Below are 24,047 nucleotides of genomic sequence, written 5' to 3'. Positions count from 1 at the left end.
GTTTCTGCATCACATGGGCACCTAAACAGTGTTCTTCTGACATTTCCAACAGAAGCAACCTACTTGAATTATCCCATACTCCTCATTTGCATAGGCCCTGCAAATTAAAAACAGCACACACAAGCAAGTAGTGAGAAATCAGAAACTGGCTAACACTTGAACATTAAGAAAATCTCAGCTTTGTGTGTTTTTTGTCACTACAGTCTCTGAAGTATGTAGCTTAATTTTTCAGAGGCAGTGCTATAGCAAGCTCCCAGGTTGTTTTTTCAGGCCAAATGCTCTTTTGAGCTATTTTAAGATTATTAGATTAACAAAGTGAGAAAATTCCTGACTTGGTGACAGTGTAGCCTCACAAAGCACTCTTAACAAATAGGATCACCAAATTAAACACACCACTCAGTTTAGAGAAGGTTGCTGGAGAGCTTCAGCCTGATGGAATTTGTCACTGTAGAAACAGGCTTCCATGAACAATTATTTAAGGCCTTTATGGTACTCCTAAAAGTCAAGTCCTGTATATAAGATCAGATGTAGCTTCTTTGTAGATGGTCATGGTGGTGTAGGACAGTTTTTTCCTACCTGCCTCAAAATATATGTGCAAGGTGAAGTTTGCATCAATGGGTTAACTGATCCCAGTTAGTGACTAGGGTGTGACTGAGTTGCCAAAGACCTTAACCAGTGCATTTAATTTTAACAGCCTTTAGCTTTCCTGGTGACTAATAAAATAACCCTCCCTCACATAATTACTTCCTGCAATTTATTGCAATCACTCAGTCAATCTTTCCTCTCCCCCCTTTCCTTTAACCAATACTCATAATAAGAGCTGCTCATTAATTAGGTGCCCTCTTAAGCTGTCACAGGCCATGGCATTTGGATACGCTTTTGTAAAAGTGCCAAGTCTCTCAAGAGCAACCTTTTCAAACTATTTGTGGGCATCATCCCACAGGGACAGGTGCAAGTCTGTTTCCAGTAGGCAGCTCTGTAAATTTGCCTTATTTACTCTCCCCAATCTAGGAAATAACTCATGGCCATGAGTTAAGCGACCATTCCAAATTTTGAGCCAAAGCATTTATTGACTGTCTGCCAACTTCATTTTCCAAGTGTTTGCAAGCTCTGCTTGAATGATGCTGCCTGGAGCACCCACATTTTGGCAAGGAATCAAAATTAAAATCAGTGTGTCTACTTTAGACAGAGTTTGAGTAAAATTTTATTCAATCTACAAATAGCATAGATGTAAAAGTTGTGAAGAAAACTGCTTGCATATACTGTCTGTTAGGAGAGAAATCTGTAAAACACGAAGCAATTTGTGAAAGGAGGTAAACAGACATAAGTACCAGTGCAGACTGCTTTGGAGATATAGTAACACTGCTCCCCATGAAGACACCCTGTGGAAACAGCCTTTACTTATATTTGCTTTTAAAGATAATTAGTTTCGTTTCATTGTGAGATTTTTTTCTATCCTTATATTTGCATTATATTTACAATATTCTAAATAATATGACTGTCTGGTGTATCAAGATAACAGTCACTGTCAAACAAGTCACTTAGACATATAAATCATATAAGTAGAACTGTAGATCAGCATTCCAATGAGAAAATAATCTAGGCATGAAGGTTGATTAAGAGCTAATTAATGTCAGATTTCTTTTAATATCGTATTTTCAAGGCTAGACAATTTCTCATAGATGAAAAAATAAGTTGAGTGGGAATTCTGCTTTACTATACAGATTTGGCTTGTGACAAAATTAAAACTGCTGATGGAAAGTTTTCCTGAAAGTTCAAGATCCCAGCATGTGAACATTTTGCAACATTGTTTAGTGCTTTCCACGCAGAAGACTGGACCTGTATAACCATTTTATATGGCACCACACTGGGTAGTGCAGCTGCTCTCTCCTTGCTGCATAGTGATGCAAAAGAAAAGCATACAGACTTCCATCTTCTGCAATCATCTTTGCTCCTCTGCAGAACTGTGGAATGTATTCCCATTATTTTTAACTTCCTCCAGTCTCAGAGCCAAACCACACTCAAAGTCAGGTCCATATGTATCTTTTGCAAGCTCTGTATTCAAAACGCAGGTAAATGAGTTTTGGTGGATGATGAAAGACTGGAACCCTAACTCCTAATCTTATTTTCCCTCTCAATTCTTTAGAAAGTTTCTCTTCATCACCTGTAGCTAATAAATTTTAAGCCCTCCTCAAATGGAAAACAAACTTACGCCTCACTGTTGTTATCAGATCTGTGAGGGTGGGCTGCGCTCCCGTCCCGCGCCCCACGGAGCAGCTCCTCCTGCACAGATTGTGTTGCACACTGGGAACTGAGTTGTTCTTAGATTGCCTTTGCCCTTCCATTGCTAACTTCCAAGTGTTGCTCCCACACTTCCTTCTGAGATACCAGAGCATCTCAGATTTATTCTTTGACCTTCTGCCTCCATTGTTGCTAAGTTTCTGACAACTTTTTCAATCAAATTAATTTGACTGAAAATTCACCATGATTTATCTTTGTGCTTTTATGTTTTGTTTTTTTATGGTGTAAGTTGAAGGCACTACTATTTTTCTTATACAGTGCATTGACTTTATTTTAATACTGCCGTAGGAGGGTAATGCAAGATTGATCTGGCTTACTCGCTGTTGTTCTTACTTGAGTTGAAAAGCTTGTCCACCCTGTGTGAAAAACAGTGCATCTGTGCACAAGAATAAAATGTTTAATATGGTCACACTAAAATGAAAACCTCATTGAGTTTAGGAGGAAAGAAGGGAACAGTCTTTCAGCAGATAAAAGAGTGCTTTGTACTTGGCAAAACTGAATTTAGCAAATGCTGCCTTTGTGCCTCCCTGTACTGCACCTGTTGGGAAGATAAATAAAGGCCAACCCAGTTCTTTCCCCTCATACCTCCTAAATATATCACTTTAAGAGAGCTCTAAAAAAACCAACAATGCTACAGTATTCCTCTCTTCCATGAAAAACTGAATGAGTTTTTTCATATTAATTTCAGGGGTCTACCAAACAAGGTGGTTGCATAACCGAACAATGGCACAGAGATCTGGGGGGACTTCAGTTGTGAAAACATTTGTAGCTGCCCAACACATCAACAGTCCTTGGAAAATAAGTCATGGAATGTATTTCATGTTTCATCAGGGGACATCCAGAGTGTTCCTTAAAGGGGAACAGCAAATCAAGTTTGAAAATAAATTAGCTGGGGAAATTTCCCTTGGGATAGGGATGAATACTAGACTCATCATTCATGGGAATGCAGAGATTCCAGTAAATTAGAGGTCCTAATTTAATAATTGCTCTAGAATGAAAAAGAAAAAACAATTTTCTTATTTGGACACTAATGTGACTTTGCCCTGAATGTAAAAATCTGTAAAATGAAGGACAAGTGGATAGGATTGTTAACTTCAGTTGTAGTTAGAGTTTTCTCAGTCCCACCTCAAGCAGTTTTATCTCTCGAGTCTGAGGATCTGTGTGACTGAGAAACAACCCCTTCTTGTCCCACCCAGCTCACTCTCTCTGCTCTGTCACAAATTTCTGAAGATTCCAAACAAAGGTTTCTCTTTTTCACTGCTGTTAGAGAATCAATAGATGAAGCTATTTTTCCATCATTCCATCATCACTCACTTTATGACACCAGGAGGTTTTGTGCTTTCGCTTTGAAGAGTTGCTGGTGTTTTAAGCATTAGGGACAAGAGGAATTGACTGAGATTAATGTCCATGTTAGTTCGTTGAAAATGTTGGTAACTTTGCATCTTTGTAAAGATCCAAATGGTCTTTACACTGTCACAGAAGATCTCTGGGTTAGGAACCAGATACCCAACTGGAAGCATGTGCCAGTGAACTCGGTGTTCTTGCTCCCAGTGGAGTCAGGGTCAGACACTCCTTAAAGTCAGAGGTCCGCTGCTACTCAGCTGACCCAGCAGCTCCCTAAACATAGGTGCCTCACTGCCACATAAGATGCCCTGGGATACACAGAATACCCATCTTGGGCTGGCAGATAGGACTCAGGACCTGTGGGAGGCCTGCAACGCCATAGAACAGCAGCTGGAAAATAGATGGCCGTCCTACAGGATCTGTGTGTCCTTCATCACCTATGTGTATGAAAATCGAGTCGTAAGCAGCTATTTCACAGTGAATAAAAATCTGATTCCATTGATTATAATGGCAGCTTGGACTCCCACTGCACATCATAGACACATTCATGTGCCTCCCTTCTTCTGAGCACCTTAGCAGTAAGTCTGCTGGGCTACTCTACAGTTTGTTCAATTGCTGTTTAAGGATTTTCTTCAGTGAGTAGTTTTGTAAGAAGACAAGGAGAGACCTACATTCCATTATTATTTGCATGTGATACTCAGATGCTCTTCCCCAATAAATAAGGGAGCACATTAGGCCCAGATTTCCTTGAGCAGAGTGCACCCTTCTGTAGTCTATAATCTGCTTCGTGCTTTGATAAAAATAAAATAATACCAATGAAGAAAGGTTCTACTGCCACTCTTTTGTTATTTTGGAGAATCTGATGCTTTTACTTGTTTTATTTTCATAAGAAGTCATCAATATCCCTTAGTGCATGGCTGAGTGTTTAAATCAACTCAGCATTAAATTTTTGCTTTCCTTCAATGAGAGGGAACAGAAAGTTGCATTCCTGTTCAAATCAATAATAATTCATCCTCTTCCTTTTTATACAAGCTTACTCTCGCTTCCTCCAGCAGCCTCATGCTATTAGATGAATGACTGGTTACATCAGTGATATTTGTACCTATGAGCAAAAAGCACTTTTAATGTTAAATAACACAGTGTTTCTGAATATGCTACAAAGTGTCAAGAAAACACATGTAGGAAACTCCAAGAATTCCTGTTTCTGGAACTTTCTAGTTTGTTTGGTGTGGTCTTAGCTCCTAGAGCTCACAGAACCAGCAGATGTTCAGCCAAGATGAAGCAGCTTAGAGAAGAGAGTGAATTAGAGTAAGAATCCAGTTCTGTGTCCAACAGGACTTGATGTCCTAGGAAGCCATTCTAGCAAGCATGCTTTGATGAAAGTTTCAGTTAATCTTCACCAATTCCTGGGATGCTGGAAGGACAGAAAGTTACTCTGGATTCAAGAAGTCTGAAGATAAATTTCTGCTCAGAAACCTCTCAGACCCTGAAATATGCAGCCTACACCAAAGGGAGTGATTTCTCTTTGACTTCTCTCACCCATTTTCTGTGCCTGTATTGCTATCAGCATCTCCACAGAGGAGTCACTGGGACGTAGACTAAGGTGATACAGGATGCCTTACACCCACATGGCTTAGAACAGCCTCTTCTGAAGACCAATCACACCCATAACCCTCTCTGCTGGTTGGCTAAGTGTCTTTATGTGTATTTTCAGTTCAAAGTGACAAAATAACCTCTGGTCTCTGCTGCAGTTAGCCATGGTGGTGTTAGATGTCATAATACTGAGATACTGCATGCCCTGCTCTCTCCTTGTGCTCGATGGAGGTTAATTCAGGACATTAGACCTCCTGCAATAATGTTGAAGGGTTGCTGAACAGAAAGTCAAATATGACAGAGTCTCAGGAAAGTTCAAAAATTAAAAAAAAGCCACCATCTTAAAAATTGCTTCATGAAGTGAAGTTTGCCACAGAGTTGTTTGTTTCAGGAAAGGCCATCACCAATATGACAACTTGTAGGTCAGTCAGTGCAAGTGTTTTCCAGAAGGTGGGAGCATGGTTGGGTAACTCATTTCAGAGTTTAGAGCCCCTCCACATGCCCCCTCCATGTTTCCAAAAGTGTACAGACCGTGCAGCAAGAAGGAAATCCTGCTGTATTCTTGCAACAATGGAACATGAACAAGACAGTCATTGCTCTCCCTTCCCTGGAGATTAGGAAATAGTTCTTACATAATTTGCTCTCCCTGGCCCTGTTACTAATTGAAAATAGTGTGTGATCTACTTCCTAGGGCAGTTGTCCTTATATGTGACGGCTCCAGCAAGTTATTTTGATCAGATGATTATTACAAAAAGTTCTGTTCTAATTTAATTCTCTGTAGGATCAAATGGTGGTTTTAGGAAGCATCTGAAAGCATTGTTCAGTAGCAGCATGATGCTTCCTGAGACGGATCTGTATTAAAATACATTCATCATGTCTTTGCAACCCCAGAATAACTTCCTAATTTTGGTCATATGTGCCAAGGGTAGGCTGCAGTCAGCCACAGATATAGATGAAGATTCCCTTCTCTTACAGATTTCAGCTTATAGATCTTACCTCTGTGTATTTAGACTTTAATTGCAGAGATGTTTGCTCTATATATTGACAGGATGGAACATGATAGGCAGTGATTGAGCAAAAGCAACTCACACCAGAGCACAATTACTTTTTTCTTAAAAGGGAGTCATCCTTTGCTCAGCCAGCCTGCAAATCTGGTCCAAAAGCCTATTCCAGATTTTTCCTTCTCTCAAAGCCCTGAAGTTGTGACAAAACTAAACTGAATACAAATGCAGCTAAAACTGAAAGAGACCCCAACTGAAAAGTTTATTGGCTACGTTGGTGGGAGAGGTCTTACTCCTTGATACTCACCTACTGCAGCATGCTGGTGGACTAGAAAGAGCAGTAAAACAGTTGCTGAACAGCTGTTGAATTCCAACTTTCAGGTATTTTTGTGTTTATTTTCATAGATCTCTGCCACGAGATCTTCTTGGTGGAAAAGAAATGCACCAATTATGGCCTCTATTTCCAACAGTTCTAGAAGGAAGAAAATCTTCCTTTTATCAGTCTGAGCTGATTGTGTGTGTGTAGTAGGACCTTTCACTGTTTTCTGAAGTGAAATGAAACGTCTAACCATTTGCCCACCTCAATGTACATAGTATTGCATTTCCATCCTTTTTCAACAGCTTTCTTCATTTCCAGTGCCACTAAATCATTGTTCCTACAAAAACTGCAGCAAACACTTATTCCTGGTGGTGTGGAGAATATCTGTGGCTTGAGATATCTAGGAATGACCACATGAGAAATGCCATGCAGATGGAGTAATTTATAGACTAATAGCTTCTGGGTCTGATCCTGTGATGCTCATGTAGGTAGAGATATACATATGTACGCTGTAGCACATTTGGTATGTTGTGTTTTTATAAGAACATGGTATCTAGGTCAAAAACCTTATTTTAGACCCAAAGAAGAGTGTAATTCCAATGGAGACTGTGGCTGCCACTCCCCCACAGATGCAGTCTTCAGTGAAGGCACAGAGGGTCAGATGCCTGATGACATTTTTTCCATGGCATTCCCTCCAGCCTTACTAATCTTTCATCTAAGCTTTCCTTAGTCCTATTTTTAAAGGGGAAATCTGACCTCTGTCCTGTGCCCCTTTTTCTTTGCCCTTGTTTTGCATTTCCATGTTTTGCAATGAAGTTTTCTCTCTTACCCGACAGCTCAGCTTTTTTAGCTGGAGAGGAACCATATGCCGTGAGCTGTGACTGTAATTCACAACAGCATCTTAAATGCATTTTGCTGTCAGGCTTTGTAGGAGCTTTCTTTCATGCATATCACTTACTGATTTACTGATGCAAACCCCCACAGCTTGTCTGCAAACATCCTGCTGTGTGCAAACATTCCCTAAAGGCAGAGATGAGTGTTTTGGGGTTTTTTAAAGTGAATGCATACAATTCTCACAGTTATCTTCATTGATGCAGGATGAGATCGAGAGGTAGAAAATGTTAACAGTGGTAACATGGAGGGATGTTTGTAATTCCATATGTGAACAGCCACAAAGGGACATACATGATTTCATGTAGATCTCCTAAATTTCCACCTACAGAAAGAGTCCTTTCTTTCCACACATGCAAAACACTCCTAAAGGTTTCCCAGCACAAGGCTGAATCCCAGGAATATCTGAACAATGATAAATATTTACATACAAAAAAGTTTACAAAAAGAGAGAACTCCTTAAGTCAGTAAGCAGAAATCTCAATAAAGAAGTGTTTCTGAGTTTTAGGGCAATTTCTGATTCTGTGTTCCCTATCAGCAGTACTGCAACTCTGATACAAAGCTTTCCTGTATTGCCAGTTTGGGGTTTTTTAAAATTCTTCTCCAAACTTAATTACAAGTCCACTTTGCTTAGCATGTACTGGGACATTGAAACGCACAAAAAGTAGTAGACACTGAATTTTGTAGTCTGTAAGTTTGAGTTACCCTTAGCAAACTAAAAAGTGGATTCTACTACCCTCTTTTTCATCTTGAGTGAGATGTATTCCACAAGTCTGATGACTGAAAATCAGCATTGGGTAGAAAATTCAGGGTGAAGTAAGTAATGGGTTATTAGTGATTAACTACTTGGAACAATCCCCAATCACGTAGGCGCCTGACAGCCCCGAGCCTGGGCTCCTGTTACAATCCCATTCTGTAAGACACTGCCTCTCAAGAGGAGGCTGAAGGCTGAAATGCAGATGACAGGAGAGTGCTCTTATCTGAAGGAAGTCTATGACTCTTCCTTCTTGAAAAGATCACAGAGTAACAGATTATCTGTCACCCACTGTCAAATAGAGTTTAGCAAATGTTTTTCTTATTTGGTATTTGGATATGGTTGTGACAATGTTTAGACCCAGTTGTAGCATATATTACTCCGACAAAGAGCTGATAACAAGCTGATATATTCAGTCCTTGGCAAATCCCAACGTGTGAATGTCTGGTTTTGCCCTGACATCAAAGAAAATTTGTGATCAAAAATCATGGAATGGGAATACCAATGGGATTTCATTTTAAATCACTGAAATGTTTTCATCTGAATTTAAGTGAAAATGAAACCCATCAGCATGTCTCAAATGTTTCCTTGGGACTGTCTGAAAGAAGACAGATTGCATGAATTCATGCCACCACGGCCTTATGCTGATGTCATCGTTTTCCCTAAGAGTCAATCTCCCTGTGTGGAATGATTTCCCACTCTCTGCACACAACCACATGACTCTCAGGATTACTCTGAATGCACTGAACATCAGGAGACAGTCATTTGTGGAACTCACTACGATTATGCAGAGCATCAGGTCCATACTGAGATTTCCATAAAACAATACTGCAAATGATTTTCTTAATTCAGAGTGAAATATTTCAGAACAGCTCAGCAAAACAACTGTGTTGTGTTTTGGGTTGAGCAAGACTAAAGACATTTTTCCAAACTGGCAAATGTTTCCTGAGCTGGTCAGGAAATTATCTGGCAATCTGGAAGGAAGTTCATTACTGGTAAAGTACTCATCTCCTGAAAGAAATGACCTTTCAACTTTATTGCTGACTTTTATCCTATAATTAGAAGTGCAACTGCCACTGAAAATAAATTGTTAATTTTGAAGAATAGATTACTGTCATTCCTGAGCAGCAGTTCTGTGGTTTATGAAGTTTTTTATGTGACAACCTTGTCTACTTTATTACCTTTTGAAGCTTTCAGAAAGGATGTTAGCATTAGTCACTGTACTTCTATCTCTGGTATTACACTGTGGTGTCTTTTGCTTTCAATTTGCCCTTGGGAATCTCTTGAGATAAATGAAAATATTTGCTTCTAGAAAAAAAATTAATAACAAACTATTGCAAGGAGGGATAGGAAACTGAGAACAAAGTCTAGGTATTGTCATACTTTTTAATATGGGATCAGACTAGTCTGATGAGTGAAATTGATTTTGATACATATGTATTGAAGGTGAATTAGGATTGGGTTATTTAAAAGAAGAAATTTATTTTGGTACATACATATCAAAAGTGAATTAGGTTTGGGTTATTTAAAAGAAGAATTTCTCGTGGCTGGAGTAGGAGCAGAAAGAAAGAAACCCAAACTACACCGAACTCCTGCATTTTGTGTTTACTCAGTGCAGTTCCTGAGCATCGGAACTAACCTGGCTCGCTGTGGCTGGGCTGTCCTACGTCCCTGCGGATACTAAAGGGCTGAATTTCCCCTGGGAGCCGGATCCCTGGTTTTTCCCGGAGGCAGGAATCAGATCGCCCCCTGCGGGGCAGGAGCGGGGACAACGCCGAGCCCAGCCGCAGGTGGAGGGGGGATTGATTCCCTTCACAGACCTCAACGAGGCATTTTAAATACAAAAAGGCGGAGTAAATACTGGGCTGTGGTACGGGGCAAGAGGCTCTGCAAAGCTCCTGCCTCCAGCCCCTCCAGGAGCCTGGGCCGTCTCTTGAAACTAAGAAGAGCAAGGGCTTTCAGGTATGGCACTGCTGGAGTAAATCTGTGAGGTTCACAGTCCGGCTCACGTGTTTCAGGACTGCTTTTTGTTGTTGTTGTTGGTTTTACATGTAAAAATAGGAGCGTTGCTTCTGTCCTTCAGACATAATAAGCACCCATCTTGTTGGCGATATTTCCACAGCCAGCTTTCTCCTTTCTGTTTAACCAGAGCCAGAATTGTGTAGTGCATCATGTGAAGCAGGGTTAAAGAATGGCTCAGATGACTGAAACTGGTAGGTGAGGAACACAGAATGTCAGGAGCTGTGAATCATTTCAGGCTCACATTAAGCTAGTGGTATACAAACTGAGATGGTGCCATAATAGAGGAAAATTTGAGTCCCTCTATCATTTGTAGGAAGAAGCTGATTCTGTGTGGGATTTCCACCATTTTCACTGCACATTTTAGGAGGAAAATGCATACTAGGAGCTTCTTTCAGCAACAGTTTTTTTCAACCACCTCATTGTAGAACAATTTTTGCGGTGACATTTCAAAGTAGAATGTTTTTATTTCCAAACATGGGAATAAAATTTAACACATCAAGATGTGGAATAAAAGGTAAATCAATGTCACCCTGAATAGTCTCAGGCTCTGCAAGTACAGTTGTGCTGACAAAGCGTTCTCATGAAGGTGTAGTAATGATGGTAAACTGAATTACCTGAGTACAAGTCACACTGGTAAACACTGTAACACATTTCAGTGAAATCCTATTATTTGGTAAGTGGTTAACAAGCAAAACTTTACCTACCTGAATTTGCAGGATAGATAGCATCACAAAATTTTAGTCTTGGAAGTTAAAAAAAACCCACAAGTTGGGATTTTTGGTTTGGTATGGTTTTAATGATGAAATAAATTAGAAAACTGTGATTGTGAAAAACTCAGTGGAAAAAGATTTAGTCAAAAATTTCTATGACATTTGGCACTCAAATTGTAGTCTGTTCAGTGTGAGGTACCAGCATAGATACTCATTTTTTATCTCAGCTGTACAAGTGCTCAGGAACTAACATTTATGGATTGTTTTCTTTGATATAAGGTAAGAGAAGAAAGATACCATGGAAATAGAATGGAATTCAATTACTCGATCCTGGTGCCTTGTGGACTGAGTAGGCTAAAAATGAGTTTAAGAGTGCAGGGGAACTTGATAACTTTACCTATCTGTCTTAAATACTGTCAATGCTTTCAGCCCTCAAGTCAGGGAACATTCTTACACTTAGCCTGTGATGGTTTGATTGGCTCCGGTGGCCGATGAAATCCTTTATATGGAAGGATTATATGCTGGGACTAGTTATTATCCTCGGGCATTTTGGGTTTTTTTGAATTTTAATCATATGCAAAACTAAATTTTTAAGCAAACTCTTTATTAATTTTACTTTTTCTTCAGTCCCCACATAAAGATGCATCACTGGACTGTGACACTTTTAGCTGCTGGAATATAAAATAATTTCCTCTTCAGTGAACATGCTGGTTTGTTCACTTTGTCACAGTAAGAGGGAGTATTTAACATGTTGTTTTCACCTTTAAACACTGTCACAAGTCAAACCCAGCAGTTTATCTGTCCAATCCATCACAACAAGTGGAAACAGAAACTAGAAATACATTATGAATGTATCAGTTTGGCTCTATCACACTGCTGGCCACAATAATAGACATTTGACCAGCCACCAGAGCACCAATAAGCCACCAGAGCTTATTTACTTCAGTCCTTTAGAACAACTTTTGCTTTCAGGACTTAGGACCAATGTCTGTTTAGAACAGTTTCTGTAGGTATATTTTAAAAACAACATAAAAAATGTCCACGGAAATTCATAAAAAGTGGTAATGATTTCAGCTGGTATTGTAGTTCCTTGCTGCTGCTCAGACTGGGAATTGTCTGTGGAAGTTGCACACAAATCAGATTATTTCTCAGTGGAGAACAGGCTCATGAGGCACCAGGCAGATTCTGTGTACATGACTGTGCTCTGTGTTTTGCAGAATGATAAGCATTGGTCTCTTTTCTTTGAATAAGAATTGTATTTACTCAGTTTAAGTCCAATTGAATGCACTTTTATTGATTATAAATGACTTTGAACCTAGCCCTCTTCCAGCTCTTTTAGTCTGGGATCTGCTAACTGTACTGTTTCCCAATGAAATGTTCCTGATGTTCTGGCAATCTCTCTAGTTGGTTGAGTAAATTCCTGCCTTCCAAAAGGTGAGGCTATGTCTTTTACCCACATCACTGATGCCACTGTTATCTGAGCGAACTGATCCACAAAAAAGAGTCCAACCATTTTGAGCCATTTCTTTTCTTTGGAGCACCTTTTTTTCTGGATATAAGGAATGAAAGGAGTAAGTTTTACTGCTTTTGTCTGGCTGGAAATGAGGTCTGTCAAGCAACCATTCCACATCTTAAGTCCTTCCCTGCCAACCTATTTCAGTGGAGCATCTATCCCAGGAGAAAGCCTTGTGCCACAAGGACAGTTCTTGTGTCTTACTGGGGCCAGGCAGAGGGGACAATCCTTACACATGACAACTGCACGGGGGCTGAGATGAGCCCTGCTCTCTCCCCAAACCAGCATTTTGTCTATTTTTGACTGACTAGCAGAGTCAGCACTTTAGGAATGCCTACGTAATAGCTATATTGGTCTGATCCCTCGAGGCTATGTCCACAAGATTAATCCACCTACTTAAATTTGACACAAGTTGACAGAGACAGGTCTTTGTGACAAAAAGCATTAAGTGACTATCCTCATGTTGTTTGACATATGAGAGTCTCTTTAATATGTTGCTGTTGTGGACAGATATCATACCTGTGTCCGTGATGGTGCAGCCAAAGTCCTGCTTTCCTTTCCAGGTAAAAGGGGGATAAATCCTCTGCTCAGACTGGGTGAGGTCTTGAATCTCTTGGCTGTTCTTTGCTGGATTGTAACTGATCTGTATATAACTGCAAGGAGAAATGACTGCAGGAGACTTTCCTCCTCCTTCCTGTGAATGTTCCAGCCCAATGACGATGAAATGCTACCTTTAGTCTTTCTGCAAGCCCTGATTTAATGCTCAAGGTCATTTCCTTTACTTACCTAAGGAAAAAACCCAAAAAATCACCCACTACTCATTTTCCAAAATGATTGAAAGTTCTTAAGCCTTAAGCCTACCCAAAATAAAGCTGGTCATGAGAACAGAGTTGAAGGATGGAGAGTTATCCAGCCAGACCTCATTCCCAGTATATTTGCTGACAGGTTGTAGTTCTTGAACGGTCCGAACTGCAGGACTTCAGGATACTTTGCTTTCAGCACAGCAGTAGAGTAGGACCTGGAGACTGTTTTAGAACAATCATCATGCCACATTATGATTGCACTCCAGTGTGAAAAGTAATATATGTGATGTCAGGGAGTTTCTATGCTTGGCGCTGTCAGAGAAGCCAGTGGAAGTGGGAATCCAGAACCCTTGAGGACTGGCCACCACACTCAAACTGACATCCGTATGTCAGTTCCCTGCCAAAGCTTCTTCTGGCTGTTGCAGGTTGGATGCCAGTGCAACCAGACCTAAAATGGAGTTGAAATTTTAAATAATGATAGCTTCAATTTAACATGGTTCTTAAGCATTTCCATAACTTTAGCACATCAGTTCATCTCATGCAACTTTTTAAAGCTTCCTTATCTATATGCATAGCAAAAGATTTTAAGTCTTATTTTATCTGAAAAACTGAACATAGTAAATGCGAAAAAAGAGACGGAAAACTCCTGGTAATGGGTCAAGTTGCATCTCCTGCTGATTTTCAAGTGTGCATGAGAGCATATATAATTATAAATTACAAATAAAAATGTCTTGGCTCTAAGTGCTCATATCCTGTGTCAGACTGGATCCTGAATGCATCTCATGACATGGCTGAGGCATGAAAGCATTTCTGGAGATATTATCTAAGTGACAGTTGTGCTTTCATTTTATTTGCTAACTGCACTTAATACACTATTTTTTCTGAGTAGCCATGTAGAGAGGACTGCTAAGTTTTTTCCTATTCTTGCTGTAGAATCACATATAGCCAGTTAATTCCTACTCTTGCTGTAGAATTACATATAACCTGATGCATTGCCAGTTTCACAACCAATGATTAAACCAAGGTCTGTGTTTAGCATGACACAACCCTCTGAAATGCAACATTCTCAGTTTCTCAAATAAAGAACTGCAATGAAGAGACCTTTTGTTTCAGAGACTCTGAAGTAGCTGTTCTGTAGACGGTGCACTTGACATTATGGTGTCAATTCAGTGGTAACTAGACCTTCAGCAGCCTCTTTTCCCTTTAGCTCAAGAGGCATCATTGCAACCCAGTGAACTGCACTTCTCCAAAGAGATTGAGGACTGCATGCTGGAGACCTTCTCCACCAGCAGCCCCCCTGACAATGCCTGGACAGAGCACCATATTAGGCAACAGGCCGCAGGGAATGGCATCTGGGGACTCCAGGGAGCATGCCTCCTAGGGAAGGAGCACAACCAGAAGCTGCTGGTTGAGTGTGCAGAGCCCTGTCCTGGCTGACAAGCCTGTTGCAGAGGTCAGCCAGAGAGGGCTATCATTCTTTGGGGCGGTGGAAACTACTCGGAGCTATTAATGGTTTTTTTCCTGGCTGTCCTCAGGAATGGAACTGTAAGCCAGGCATGACCATGAAAGGGGTTGCACATGGCCAGAAGATTATGCTGAAGTATCTCCCATGTCTCTGCCACCCCCAGTGCCTGGAACTCTCTCCGTTTCTTTTTTCTTCCCACATTATACCTCAGGTCTCTCGTTTGAGATCCGTTCTTGCCTTGGTTTTCTTAGCAACAACTTGAACAGTGTTGAATTATGGTTTAGGAAACAAACCACTGGCTTCTTGGTCTGACTTCAGTCATCATCCCATCACAGAATAGCTGAGGTTGGAAAGACCTTTGGAGATAGTGTAGTCCCTGTTCTGCTAGGAACAGGGTCCAATAGCATAGGTTGCCTAGGAGAGTGCTCAGGTTTTGAATGTCTCCTTTTGTTGTCTGCATGCACGAGATGAAGTTTAGACCATTATAATAGTGTTTCAGGTCTGGTGTGTGCCACAGACTTTGGCTAACATCTGTGCTGGCTATGGCAGGCAGGACTTGTAAGATGTGTGATAGCTGACCAGCAGTGCACTGTTGGTGAAGCCAGGGAACACCTCTCAAAAGGAAAGAAAAATTCAAGGCAAGTCCCTCAAAAGTCTCATAAGCCTTTCATCTGAGAGTGGAAAGTGCTTTATTTGTTTTCAATTATAAATTTGTAACTCTTACTGGTGAGCCAGGGAGGATTTTCTAATCCAGTGTCCATAAGAACACTCCCTGTTTCTATTATATTTCACAAGGAAAACTATACAATCAATAATTTTCTGTTATTACTTTTCCATACAAGAAACATACTTCCATGCCACAGCGATGTCTCAGCGGAATATTTTACTCTCAGTGGAAACAGTGAGAAATGTCATGGTAGCAAAGCAAATAGGTTCCAAGACATACTCTTTGTGGTGCAATTTTTATGTTTTCATATGAAAAATTTTCATATTTTTCTAGGCTTCAAAACAAAACTTAGTATGTCAGTAATTAGACCAGAAAAAAAAAATTTCTATGAACCTAAGTAAAGATATTTTATTATTTTCACACTCTGTGTGTCAATCTTTAATACACTTCCTTCCATTCTGTGTGATGGGTGCCGTGATCAGAACGTACAACACAAGCTCTTTCCTTGTAGCAAGGGATTCTCTTTGGAACCTCTACAAGGATTTGCTGTTGTATCTGTGTATGTGACTGGTAGTTCCTAAACCATATCAAATCCACACAGCTTAAAATTATATTTGCATTAAAAATATACCTCCCTTTTAAGCATTAAATGGATTTATTAAGAATGAGAATTATGTTTTAGCTGTATTTAGAACTGAGTGTAAAGGAATAGCCTTACCAGCATTTCTGTGTGACAGAAATTGGAATTTTGTTTCCTCAATCTGACCTGAGGTGGGGTCCCAAAGGTTAATGCTCGTAACATGACAAAGGTCAGTAAGAGCCATCTACTGTTACAGTTCAGCATTTCAACCTTTTAAATCTTTGCTTGTTATAAGTAGTTAAACTGTAAATCAATGCACTAGTGCCAATAAATGTTGCTGGTTTTAATGCATCTAGACTCCTAAAGCTTTTAAATGTTGAAAATAAGCTTCCTTTTCTGTTTTAAAAATATATTTTAGCTAGTCAATTTGTTCAATCACTGGAAGGGTTACTGAGCACTGGAACAGGCTGCCTAGAGAACTGGAGTCAGCATCCCTGGAGGAATTTGAAAGATATGTGGATGTGGTGCTTGGAGATGTGGTTTAGTGGTGACTTGGCAGTGCTGGGTTAGTGGTTGGACTCAATGATCTTAGAGACCTTTTCCAACCTAAAAGATTCTATGTTTCTATGAATATTATCTATCTCCACACTAAACAAGTTCACAAACCTCTCTTTGCAGAACAAGAGCTTTAGATCTCTGACCTTGCCACTCTGAAGCTGTCATGTTGCGTGCGTGAAAGCAAAATAAATTTCATAACTGCATTCAAATATTGAAGACTCAAAGTCAACAAACGTATACCAAATGTATGAAAAAGATTTGCTTGGATTTGAAGCTCAATGTCTGTCTTCTTTCCTTATTTTTCAGAAACTGAAAATGAAAGTGCACCGCCACCTCCAGGTTAGTGTAAAAAATGCTAATTTGAGCTGTGGCACTAAGAACAGTTGCATGAGACTAGATACTGCATAGCCGTAGTATGGTTTGTGCTCATTGTCTCTTTGAAGGTAAGAGGACAGCAAGAGAATTAAAAAAAGCCTGCCCAAGTAAGATATTCTCACTTCACTTTGCCTGAATACTGATATTTCAGGCTCAGTTTTTGTTTGTGAGTGACTAGCTGTTTGCTTAATATTGCGCGTGTCCTTCAGGATACAGGTAAATGATGGCTGCTTAAATTCTGTGGCTAAATGGGGCTGTTCTCTTTGATGCTGGACAGCCTACAATTACCAAAATATTTCCTTTCATTTTTGCCTCAAAGCTACATTGTGAGTAAAGTTGACAGAATCAAGCATGATATTCATTTCACTTACTTTTAGTCCTTTGAAAATTACGTATCCCATCTAAGTAGTTCGCCAGTGCTCCGCCTCTGACCAGCAGAGTACATCCTCCATCATCCAATGGGCATTTCCCAGATAACCTATCTAAAATGTCACTAGATATCTCTGCGCAGGCAATTGCCCTGAGGGGTCTGATTGTCTAGAATGGAGTGGCTGAGTTCCAGGAAGCCAAAGTTAGGTGAGGTGAAACTCATTCATCAGGCTGAGGGCTTCAGGTAAAGCTGAAGCTCTGCAAAGCACAAGGGTTCTCTTTAGTGGGAGCTGGAAAGGCAGGCAAGCCTTTGCCTTGTGCCATTGAGTAACTTGAATTATATTCTCAGATAATGGCTAATACATATATCTACAATATGCACGTCTAATTTAACCATTTGGTGAGTTTAATTCTCTGTATAGCAACCTCAACAGCAATTCCAAACAGAACAAATATTCTCACTACAAGTGTTAAATTTGCTTTTACTTACAGTCTTGCTAACTGGCATTTCATGAGGCTGATTCAAGATGTCTTTGTTCCAACAATACACTGTTTCCTTAAAAAATGACAAAGGTAGTAGTATCAATTGCCAGGAGGAGTTTCATGGTTAAATTATCCATATATTATTTTTATGTGATGAACTCTTTCATATTGCATACATTTGTAAGGAAAGTTAACTGGTATTTAATTAATGATATTCTAGTGAACCATTAAATTTGTACTGTTAATATTAAACTAATTAATTTCACCCTTAGGGTCTTACCTGATCTACTTTGTACTGGAATTCATGTTTTTAATCAGTCTTAACTTTCAAGAAGAACTGAAATGAGAAACAACTTTTTGTACACAGAAAGGAATAGCATCTTTGAAGCATTACCTTAAAAATATCTATTAACAATTTCAAATAATTAACTTCTTCACTTCTATTTAAAAACACAGAATTAAATGCAAAATCACTTCTGTAATCTCTTTTCTTTTGTCCTTACCTGTTTTCCTTCTGAAAAATGAGTAGGGTGTCATTAGGCCTTTATGGTTAGGCACACACCAAACTGGGATATTTCTAAGCTGCAAGTGTCAGTCACTTCTAGCTTCCTTCTGCCTGACTCAAGATGCTGTCATCTTGGATTACCAAGTGCTAATACACAAAGAGGGAAGTTGGTTTCAAGATTCCAAATTTTATAACTTATAAATATTTTATTGGACATAATCAAGCATCTTGAACTGCACCAGGAAATTTTTGAGAAGTCATTGTGAGAGCTCCTTCCAGATCTTGATGTCAAGCCACAAGTGTGGAACACTTTGGCTGATGAAGTTTTCAAATGGGATGTAGACATGCTACCATCTGCCAAGAATAGTGAAATCTCCTATCCCAGTTCCTACTGGGAAAATGAAGTGTTACTGCGGCAAAAGTCCCATTAAAAAGGAACAGGTTTGACCATTTGGCCAAGATGGAGAACCTGACAACTGGAGCTTGGGAATTTAGGGAATCCAGACAGAAGGATCCAAGAGTCTGTCACACTACCAGAACGTGGATTTTCCTATTAAGTTTCAGGTTTAATTTTCATAGTTACTGTGGCTGCACACATGTCAACAAGAAATCAGGATAATCAGAGAATCAACTGGCTCTTGCAGATGTTTCCTCCATGGAACTAAAATTATCCTAACTCCATCCTGACAATGTTACTCTATTGACCATCACCCAAACCCATGTTCTGTCAGGCAGTTGACAGGTAAGTTTGCCACAGAAAGCCATAGTTCACAGGCAATAGAATATTGACTGTTTATACCTTGAAGACAGCACAATTCATGTGATTTGACAAGATTCTAGATTACTTTGTATGCAAATTGAATGAGGTAGGAAACAAAAAGGAATAGGAATCCTATCAAATCCTGAAATAGAGAATATGCGGAAATCATTTTGTTCAAAGCACAGTCCAAGTTTTCTCATACATATGAGGCCAAAAATAATTCACATTCACCTGCTCAGAGTAGAGGACAGGTTGACAGTTCTGATCAAGAAAATTAAATACAAGTAGTCTTGGAAAGACTATGTTGATAATGATGAAGATGATGATAAAGAATTAAAGAAAACATCCTCAATACACTCTCTGTAATTTTCCTTAAGGATAAACTGAGTGGCAGTAACTCATGCCTGATCCAATTTCTTTCCAATTAACAGTGATATGTAACTCGTTTCAAAAGCTTTTTCCAGTTAGCCCAAGAACAAGAGACTAACAATTGCGGCTTCTAAAAAGCCTAGCATTTTTTTTCCACTGAGTCCAGGAACATCAATCTTACACGCCTTGTTCAAAACATAGAAATTACATTGATATGCACAAGTTGTAAAATGCTTTACAGGACTGCAACTGTACATTACATATACACATGTATCAATCATTCTTTAAACTTGTTTTTCCAATACTAGCAGAACCTGTATTGTTTAATGCTGTGTAAGTCTTTCTTTTTACTTTAAGATCCTCTCAAAACTATACTTGTACTTCCTACACAGAAAAAACAACACCACAGGAGGGTGGAAATGAAAAGGGTAAAGGTAAGTCTGAAACCATATTTTATAAATGGGCAATAAAGGCAACATTCCTAAATGCTGTTCTGATGCTGGATTGTTTGAGCTTTAATTCAGAATTTTGATGCTAAATTTCAGAAGTGTGATGTGAGGCTTCCTAAATCCTTTTTCTGCATGACTTAGCCAGCATGAGGAAATTATGATACTTACGAGTATCTTCAAAAAATCTGCAAACCAGACTGATACTTTAGCAACATTATTTTACATTGACTGTTTAATTAATGGCTCACATTACAAGTGATTTGCATGAGCAGAAAGCTGTGTTTAAATGAGCCTGGATGTTGCCCCTGACCAAGCTTGCTTAAACTCAGATACTTTTAAATAAAGTGGACAATGTCCTACTGTCATTCTAAGCTGTTTCTGTTCTACCACAGAAACTTGATATTTTAACTTTCCGAAAGCTCCATAGATTTTTTCATCTGAAATTAAAAATCACACGTCCACCTTTCTGTCCTCATTGGAGCCCAGCAGCTGAGCTCATTACAGGTTCTGAAAAGTGTGTTTGAGGAGTGTCTGCTGTGAACAAATAGATAGCTGTTCCACTAGCAATGCGTGCAAAACTCAGCTCCAGTTTTAATGTGTATTTTTGTGCTGCTGAGATTAGATTCCAGCTCTGTTGTCAGTTCTTCTGATTACAAGGATATATTTTGAGGCAACTGGGCCAAATTCCCCTACTTTTTTGTAGGAGCCCTGCCAAAGTAGAAATAAAACACCCCATCAGGTTATTTTGAAAAGAATAATCTTCTGATCAAAGGCTAAACCAGACCAAGATATGCTTACAACTGATGCAATGCTTGCTTTTCATCTGGCATGGTGGTGCTTTTTCATGGCAAATCAAGAAATGGCTTGTTCGAAAATGTATTCTGGCTTTTGGTCTCTTCCAAACAAAATCTTGTCTTTTAGACAGACTGGATGCATACTTGATACTTGAAGATTTATTTGGCAAAGGCATGCATGGCTATTTTTCTCAGCAGAGTCAAAATATAAATACTAAGAGTGTGTGATTCAAGTACCCTTTTGAAAATAAAAATGCTGAACCAGGCTTCAGTGCATGCTATTTTGCCAGTTATCCTTCCATTGAGCAATTATTTTGACACATAGAATTTTGTGTGAGTAATCAAATCTGTCAACTTGGTAATGGAAATGCAATTCAGAAACAATTTGCATGCCTAATGATAGGAAAAAAGATGAAGGTCTTGCCTCAAGCTATTCCAACAGTTAGTTCTGCTTGCTTTAATTTGGATATGAGAGAAATGTTTGTTCCCAAACTGAACATGAATAGTGATTTCCCCACTGCTTACAAGCCTACATTTCACTGAATAAAAACGAAAACATGGTAGGTAACTTATCCAATACTTCTGTTATCTTCTTATACATTATTATGTTTCTGTTTGGAATTTAGTGAGTACTTTCTAGGAGGAAAAATGTTCTTCCTGAGGGAAACCTCTCAGCATTAGGAGGATTTTACTACCAAAAAATATTGTTTGCGATCCTACTATGGAAATCTTTTCCAGTTTCAGTCCATGATGGCAGCAGTTGCCTCTGTAAAAATTCCAATGAAAGTCTGAATATTAATACATAGATGACCTTCTGCCATGCTCCAGTGAAACTGTCACCTCTGCAAAGCAAAGTAGATGACATTGCCAGACACTCAGTAGTAATACTTTAAAAAATTACTTACAGTGCAGTTGTTCCTATCAGCACTTGTTTTATTGCAGAATATCACCAAGCAAGGGAAAATATATTTTCATAGAGTGATTCCTTCATGTTTGTGTGCCAGAAGAAAAAAGTCTTTGTAAGGGTGAGCATAACTCACAAAAAAGGAAAAGATTCCATTCTTCCAATCTGTCCAAAGTCATTTACACTTGAAAATGAACAGTTCAGCAAGGAAATTATGACAGAACCACATGTTGGCTTTTGTATAGTTGTGTGTATATATATATATATGTTGTATGGTTTGTATAAACTATATGTAAAACACTTTCTGCAGCCTCAGAAGTAGCAGATTTGGGCACTTCCCTGAGTGGGAATGAGATGGGAGAAATTTAATATCTGAATTCCACAACAATTCTAAAATGCTTGTGTGCCAGCAGTTGTGACCTGTTTGCTGATAGTTTATGAGATTGAGCACACTGTAGGAACCTGAGATGGGCCCCTGCTGCAGCACAGTCCAGCTGGGACAGTGCTGGAACCTGACATTTAGGAAGGGAATCTTGGTAGTCCATGTAAATCCCATAGTCCATAATTTACACCTCATCCCTAAAACAAAATTAAGAACAGAAGTTAGGAAGATGGAGTATACCTACCTGTGTGTCTGTTGTACTGTTTTATTTCTTTTAAGTACTTACTGTCTGTGTAAAATTACATATTTATATTCCTTTGTGTTCACTGTAAAGTTATGAAATGCAAAACAGTGTAGTAAATTCTTTGTATCTTGTGGTTACTTTTCTGTAAATTAATAGCTCAGAGCAGTAAATATAAAATTTTCTTTCATAAAATAAACCATTTAAAAATATCTATAATAATGATGTAAAAATTCAGGATATGTATGATCATCCATTTTATTTTCAGAGAAAAAAAGTCAATCAGCACAAATTCCTCCAAATTTACTACATTATCTTATATTCTTTCAATTTAAATGGTTGTGTCTTTGTTTTTAATTTTAGCATTATCTTACAGATTGAATGTTATAATTTTGTTCCCACTTGCTGGAATAATGATCAAATTTTAATATCAATTTGCTCATTCCTTTTTTTAGGTCCCATCCAGCCATTCAGAGAGCTACTAAAATTTCTGCGTGTTTTACTGATACCTTTCCTCTAGGTTTCTTCCAATCATATACTAAAATGTTCATCGCACGTGTCATCCTCGTGTTTTTCCAGGTTTCACTTATCCATTCATCTCCCTACTAAAACTTGTCTTCTGTAGGTATGTACTTCATTTACCATTTCCAAAATGCCAAGTCCCCTTGATGGGACTGCTGAACACCCTTTGAAAATCAGATTGGTAAATTGAAGTCAATTTGAAACTCTGTCTTACTGTGCTCTGTAATTTCAGCATAAACAATGGAATAGAAAAATAAAATAATATGCAATTAATAGCTTTTTGCCACTTCTGTGAAACATCGTTTGTCAACAATGTGACTGGTGGCAGAATAGCAGCTTCCATGTTGTGTGGTATGTTTCAGATCAGGAGAAAGTAGGTCTAAAATTCTTGATACCAGCAGTTCATATATAAAAAAGTAATTACATTTATTTTTTGACAGATTTTTCTACATTTGCTGTGCTGCTAGTCAGGAATTTTAATATTAAGGTTACACCAAGTGTGAGTATAAAAAGATTTTAGGTTAGCTTCTTCTGAGATATGGAGAGCTCTTTCATCCAACAAGACTCTATTCCTGATGAAGCTCAGTCTGCTCCCCAGTTAATGGTATCATTTAGAAACAAGGAAAAGAAACATAAATGCTGTATATGTTAATGAGAATGTGCCAGAGACAAAGAAAAAAGATTTATATGGAGTAGTGCATCTTATCAGCCTACTGTCAAATGAATCAATTGATTTCTCCACACCAAACTCTTGTCATATTCCATTAAAAGTTTATTTGCAGAAGATAAGGATAGCGAATAAATTATCATACTTCTACTGACAGATCTGATATTTTTGCTATTTTTGTCATCTTTAAATAGACTTTATTGCTAGCATAAACAACCATTCATCACAGAAAGTGAATTGGCTATAGCTGTTGAACCAATAGTCAATCAAGTTTGTCCTAGGAGCCCGAGATATAAGGAGTGATAGATTGATAATGACCCATTTATCAAAACAATCCTTCCAGCATGTACTGTTTTCATACTCTTTCCATTTCTAACATGTTCAATTGGGCTTTCATCTTGATACTTCTGAAATGTGTTTTTGTTTCCTTTGTTTGTCTTTGATGTTAACATTCTGTTTGAAAAGTGATAGATTATCCTGGAGAAACCCCAGCAATCCCTCTGCAAAACTAATAACATCTTTTTGGGTTTTTTAGTTTTTCAAATGATTGAATGAAAGAGGAATCTGAGTGATCCTTTCATAACTTGATTATTATACATCATCATCATGCAGGATGCAGCACATCAAATGTTTTAGGCTGTTCTTAATTATTTTTTTCCAGCCAGATGGCTCTTCAAGCCATCATCAATCCCAATGGTGACATTAT

General features: G+C 38.8%; 1 protein-coding gene across 13 annotated transcripts in view; it reads left to right on the top strand.

The window, feature by feature from the left end:
• MYBPC1 (myosin binding protein C, slow type) overlaps positions 1-24,047 on the top strand; it is a 70,933-nt gene that overhangs the window by 2,754 nt on the left and 44,132 nt on the right. For all 13 annotated transcript variants that reach the window (XM_017740025.1, XM_017740023.1, XM_017740024.1 and 10 more), the window contains exons 2-3: positions 16,828-16,860; positions 19,775-19,816. In XM_017740025.1, coding sequence (XP_017595514.1) covers positions 16,828-16,860; positions 19,775-19,816 — 75 coding nt within the window. The remainder of the gene's footprint in view (positions 1-16,827; positions 16,861-19,774; positions 19,817-24,047) is intronic.

This window comes from Corvus brachyrhynchos, unplaced genomic scaffold (genome assembly GCF_000691975.1).
Source record: "Corvus brachyrhynchos isolate BGI_N302 unplaced genomic scaffold, ASM69197v1 scaffold27, whole genome shotgun sequence".
NCBI classification, from domain to species: domain Eukaryota; kingdom Metazoa; phylum Chordata; class Aves; order Passeriformes; family Corvidae; genus Corvus; species Corvus brachyrhynchos.
Note: the sequence above shows the minus strand (reverse complement) of the source record. Positions and strands in the feature narration are given on the sequence as shown.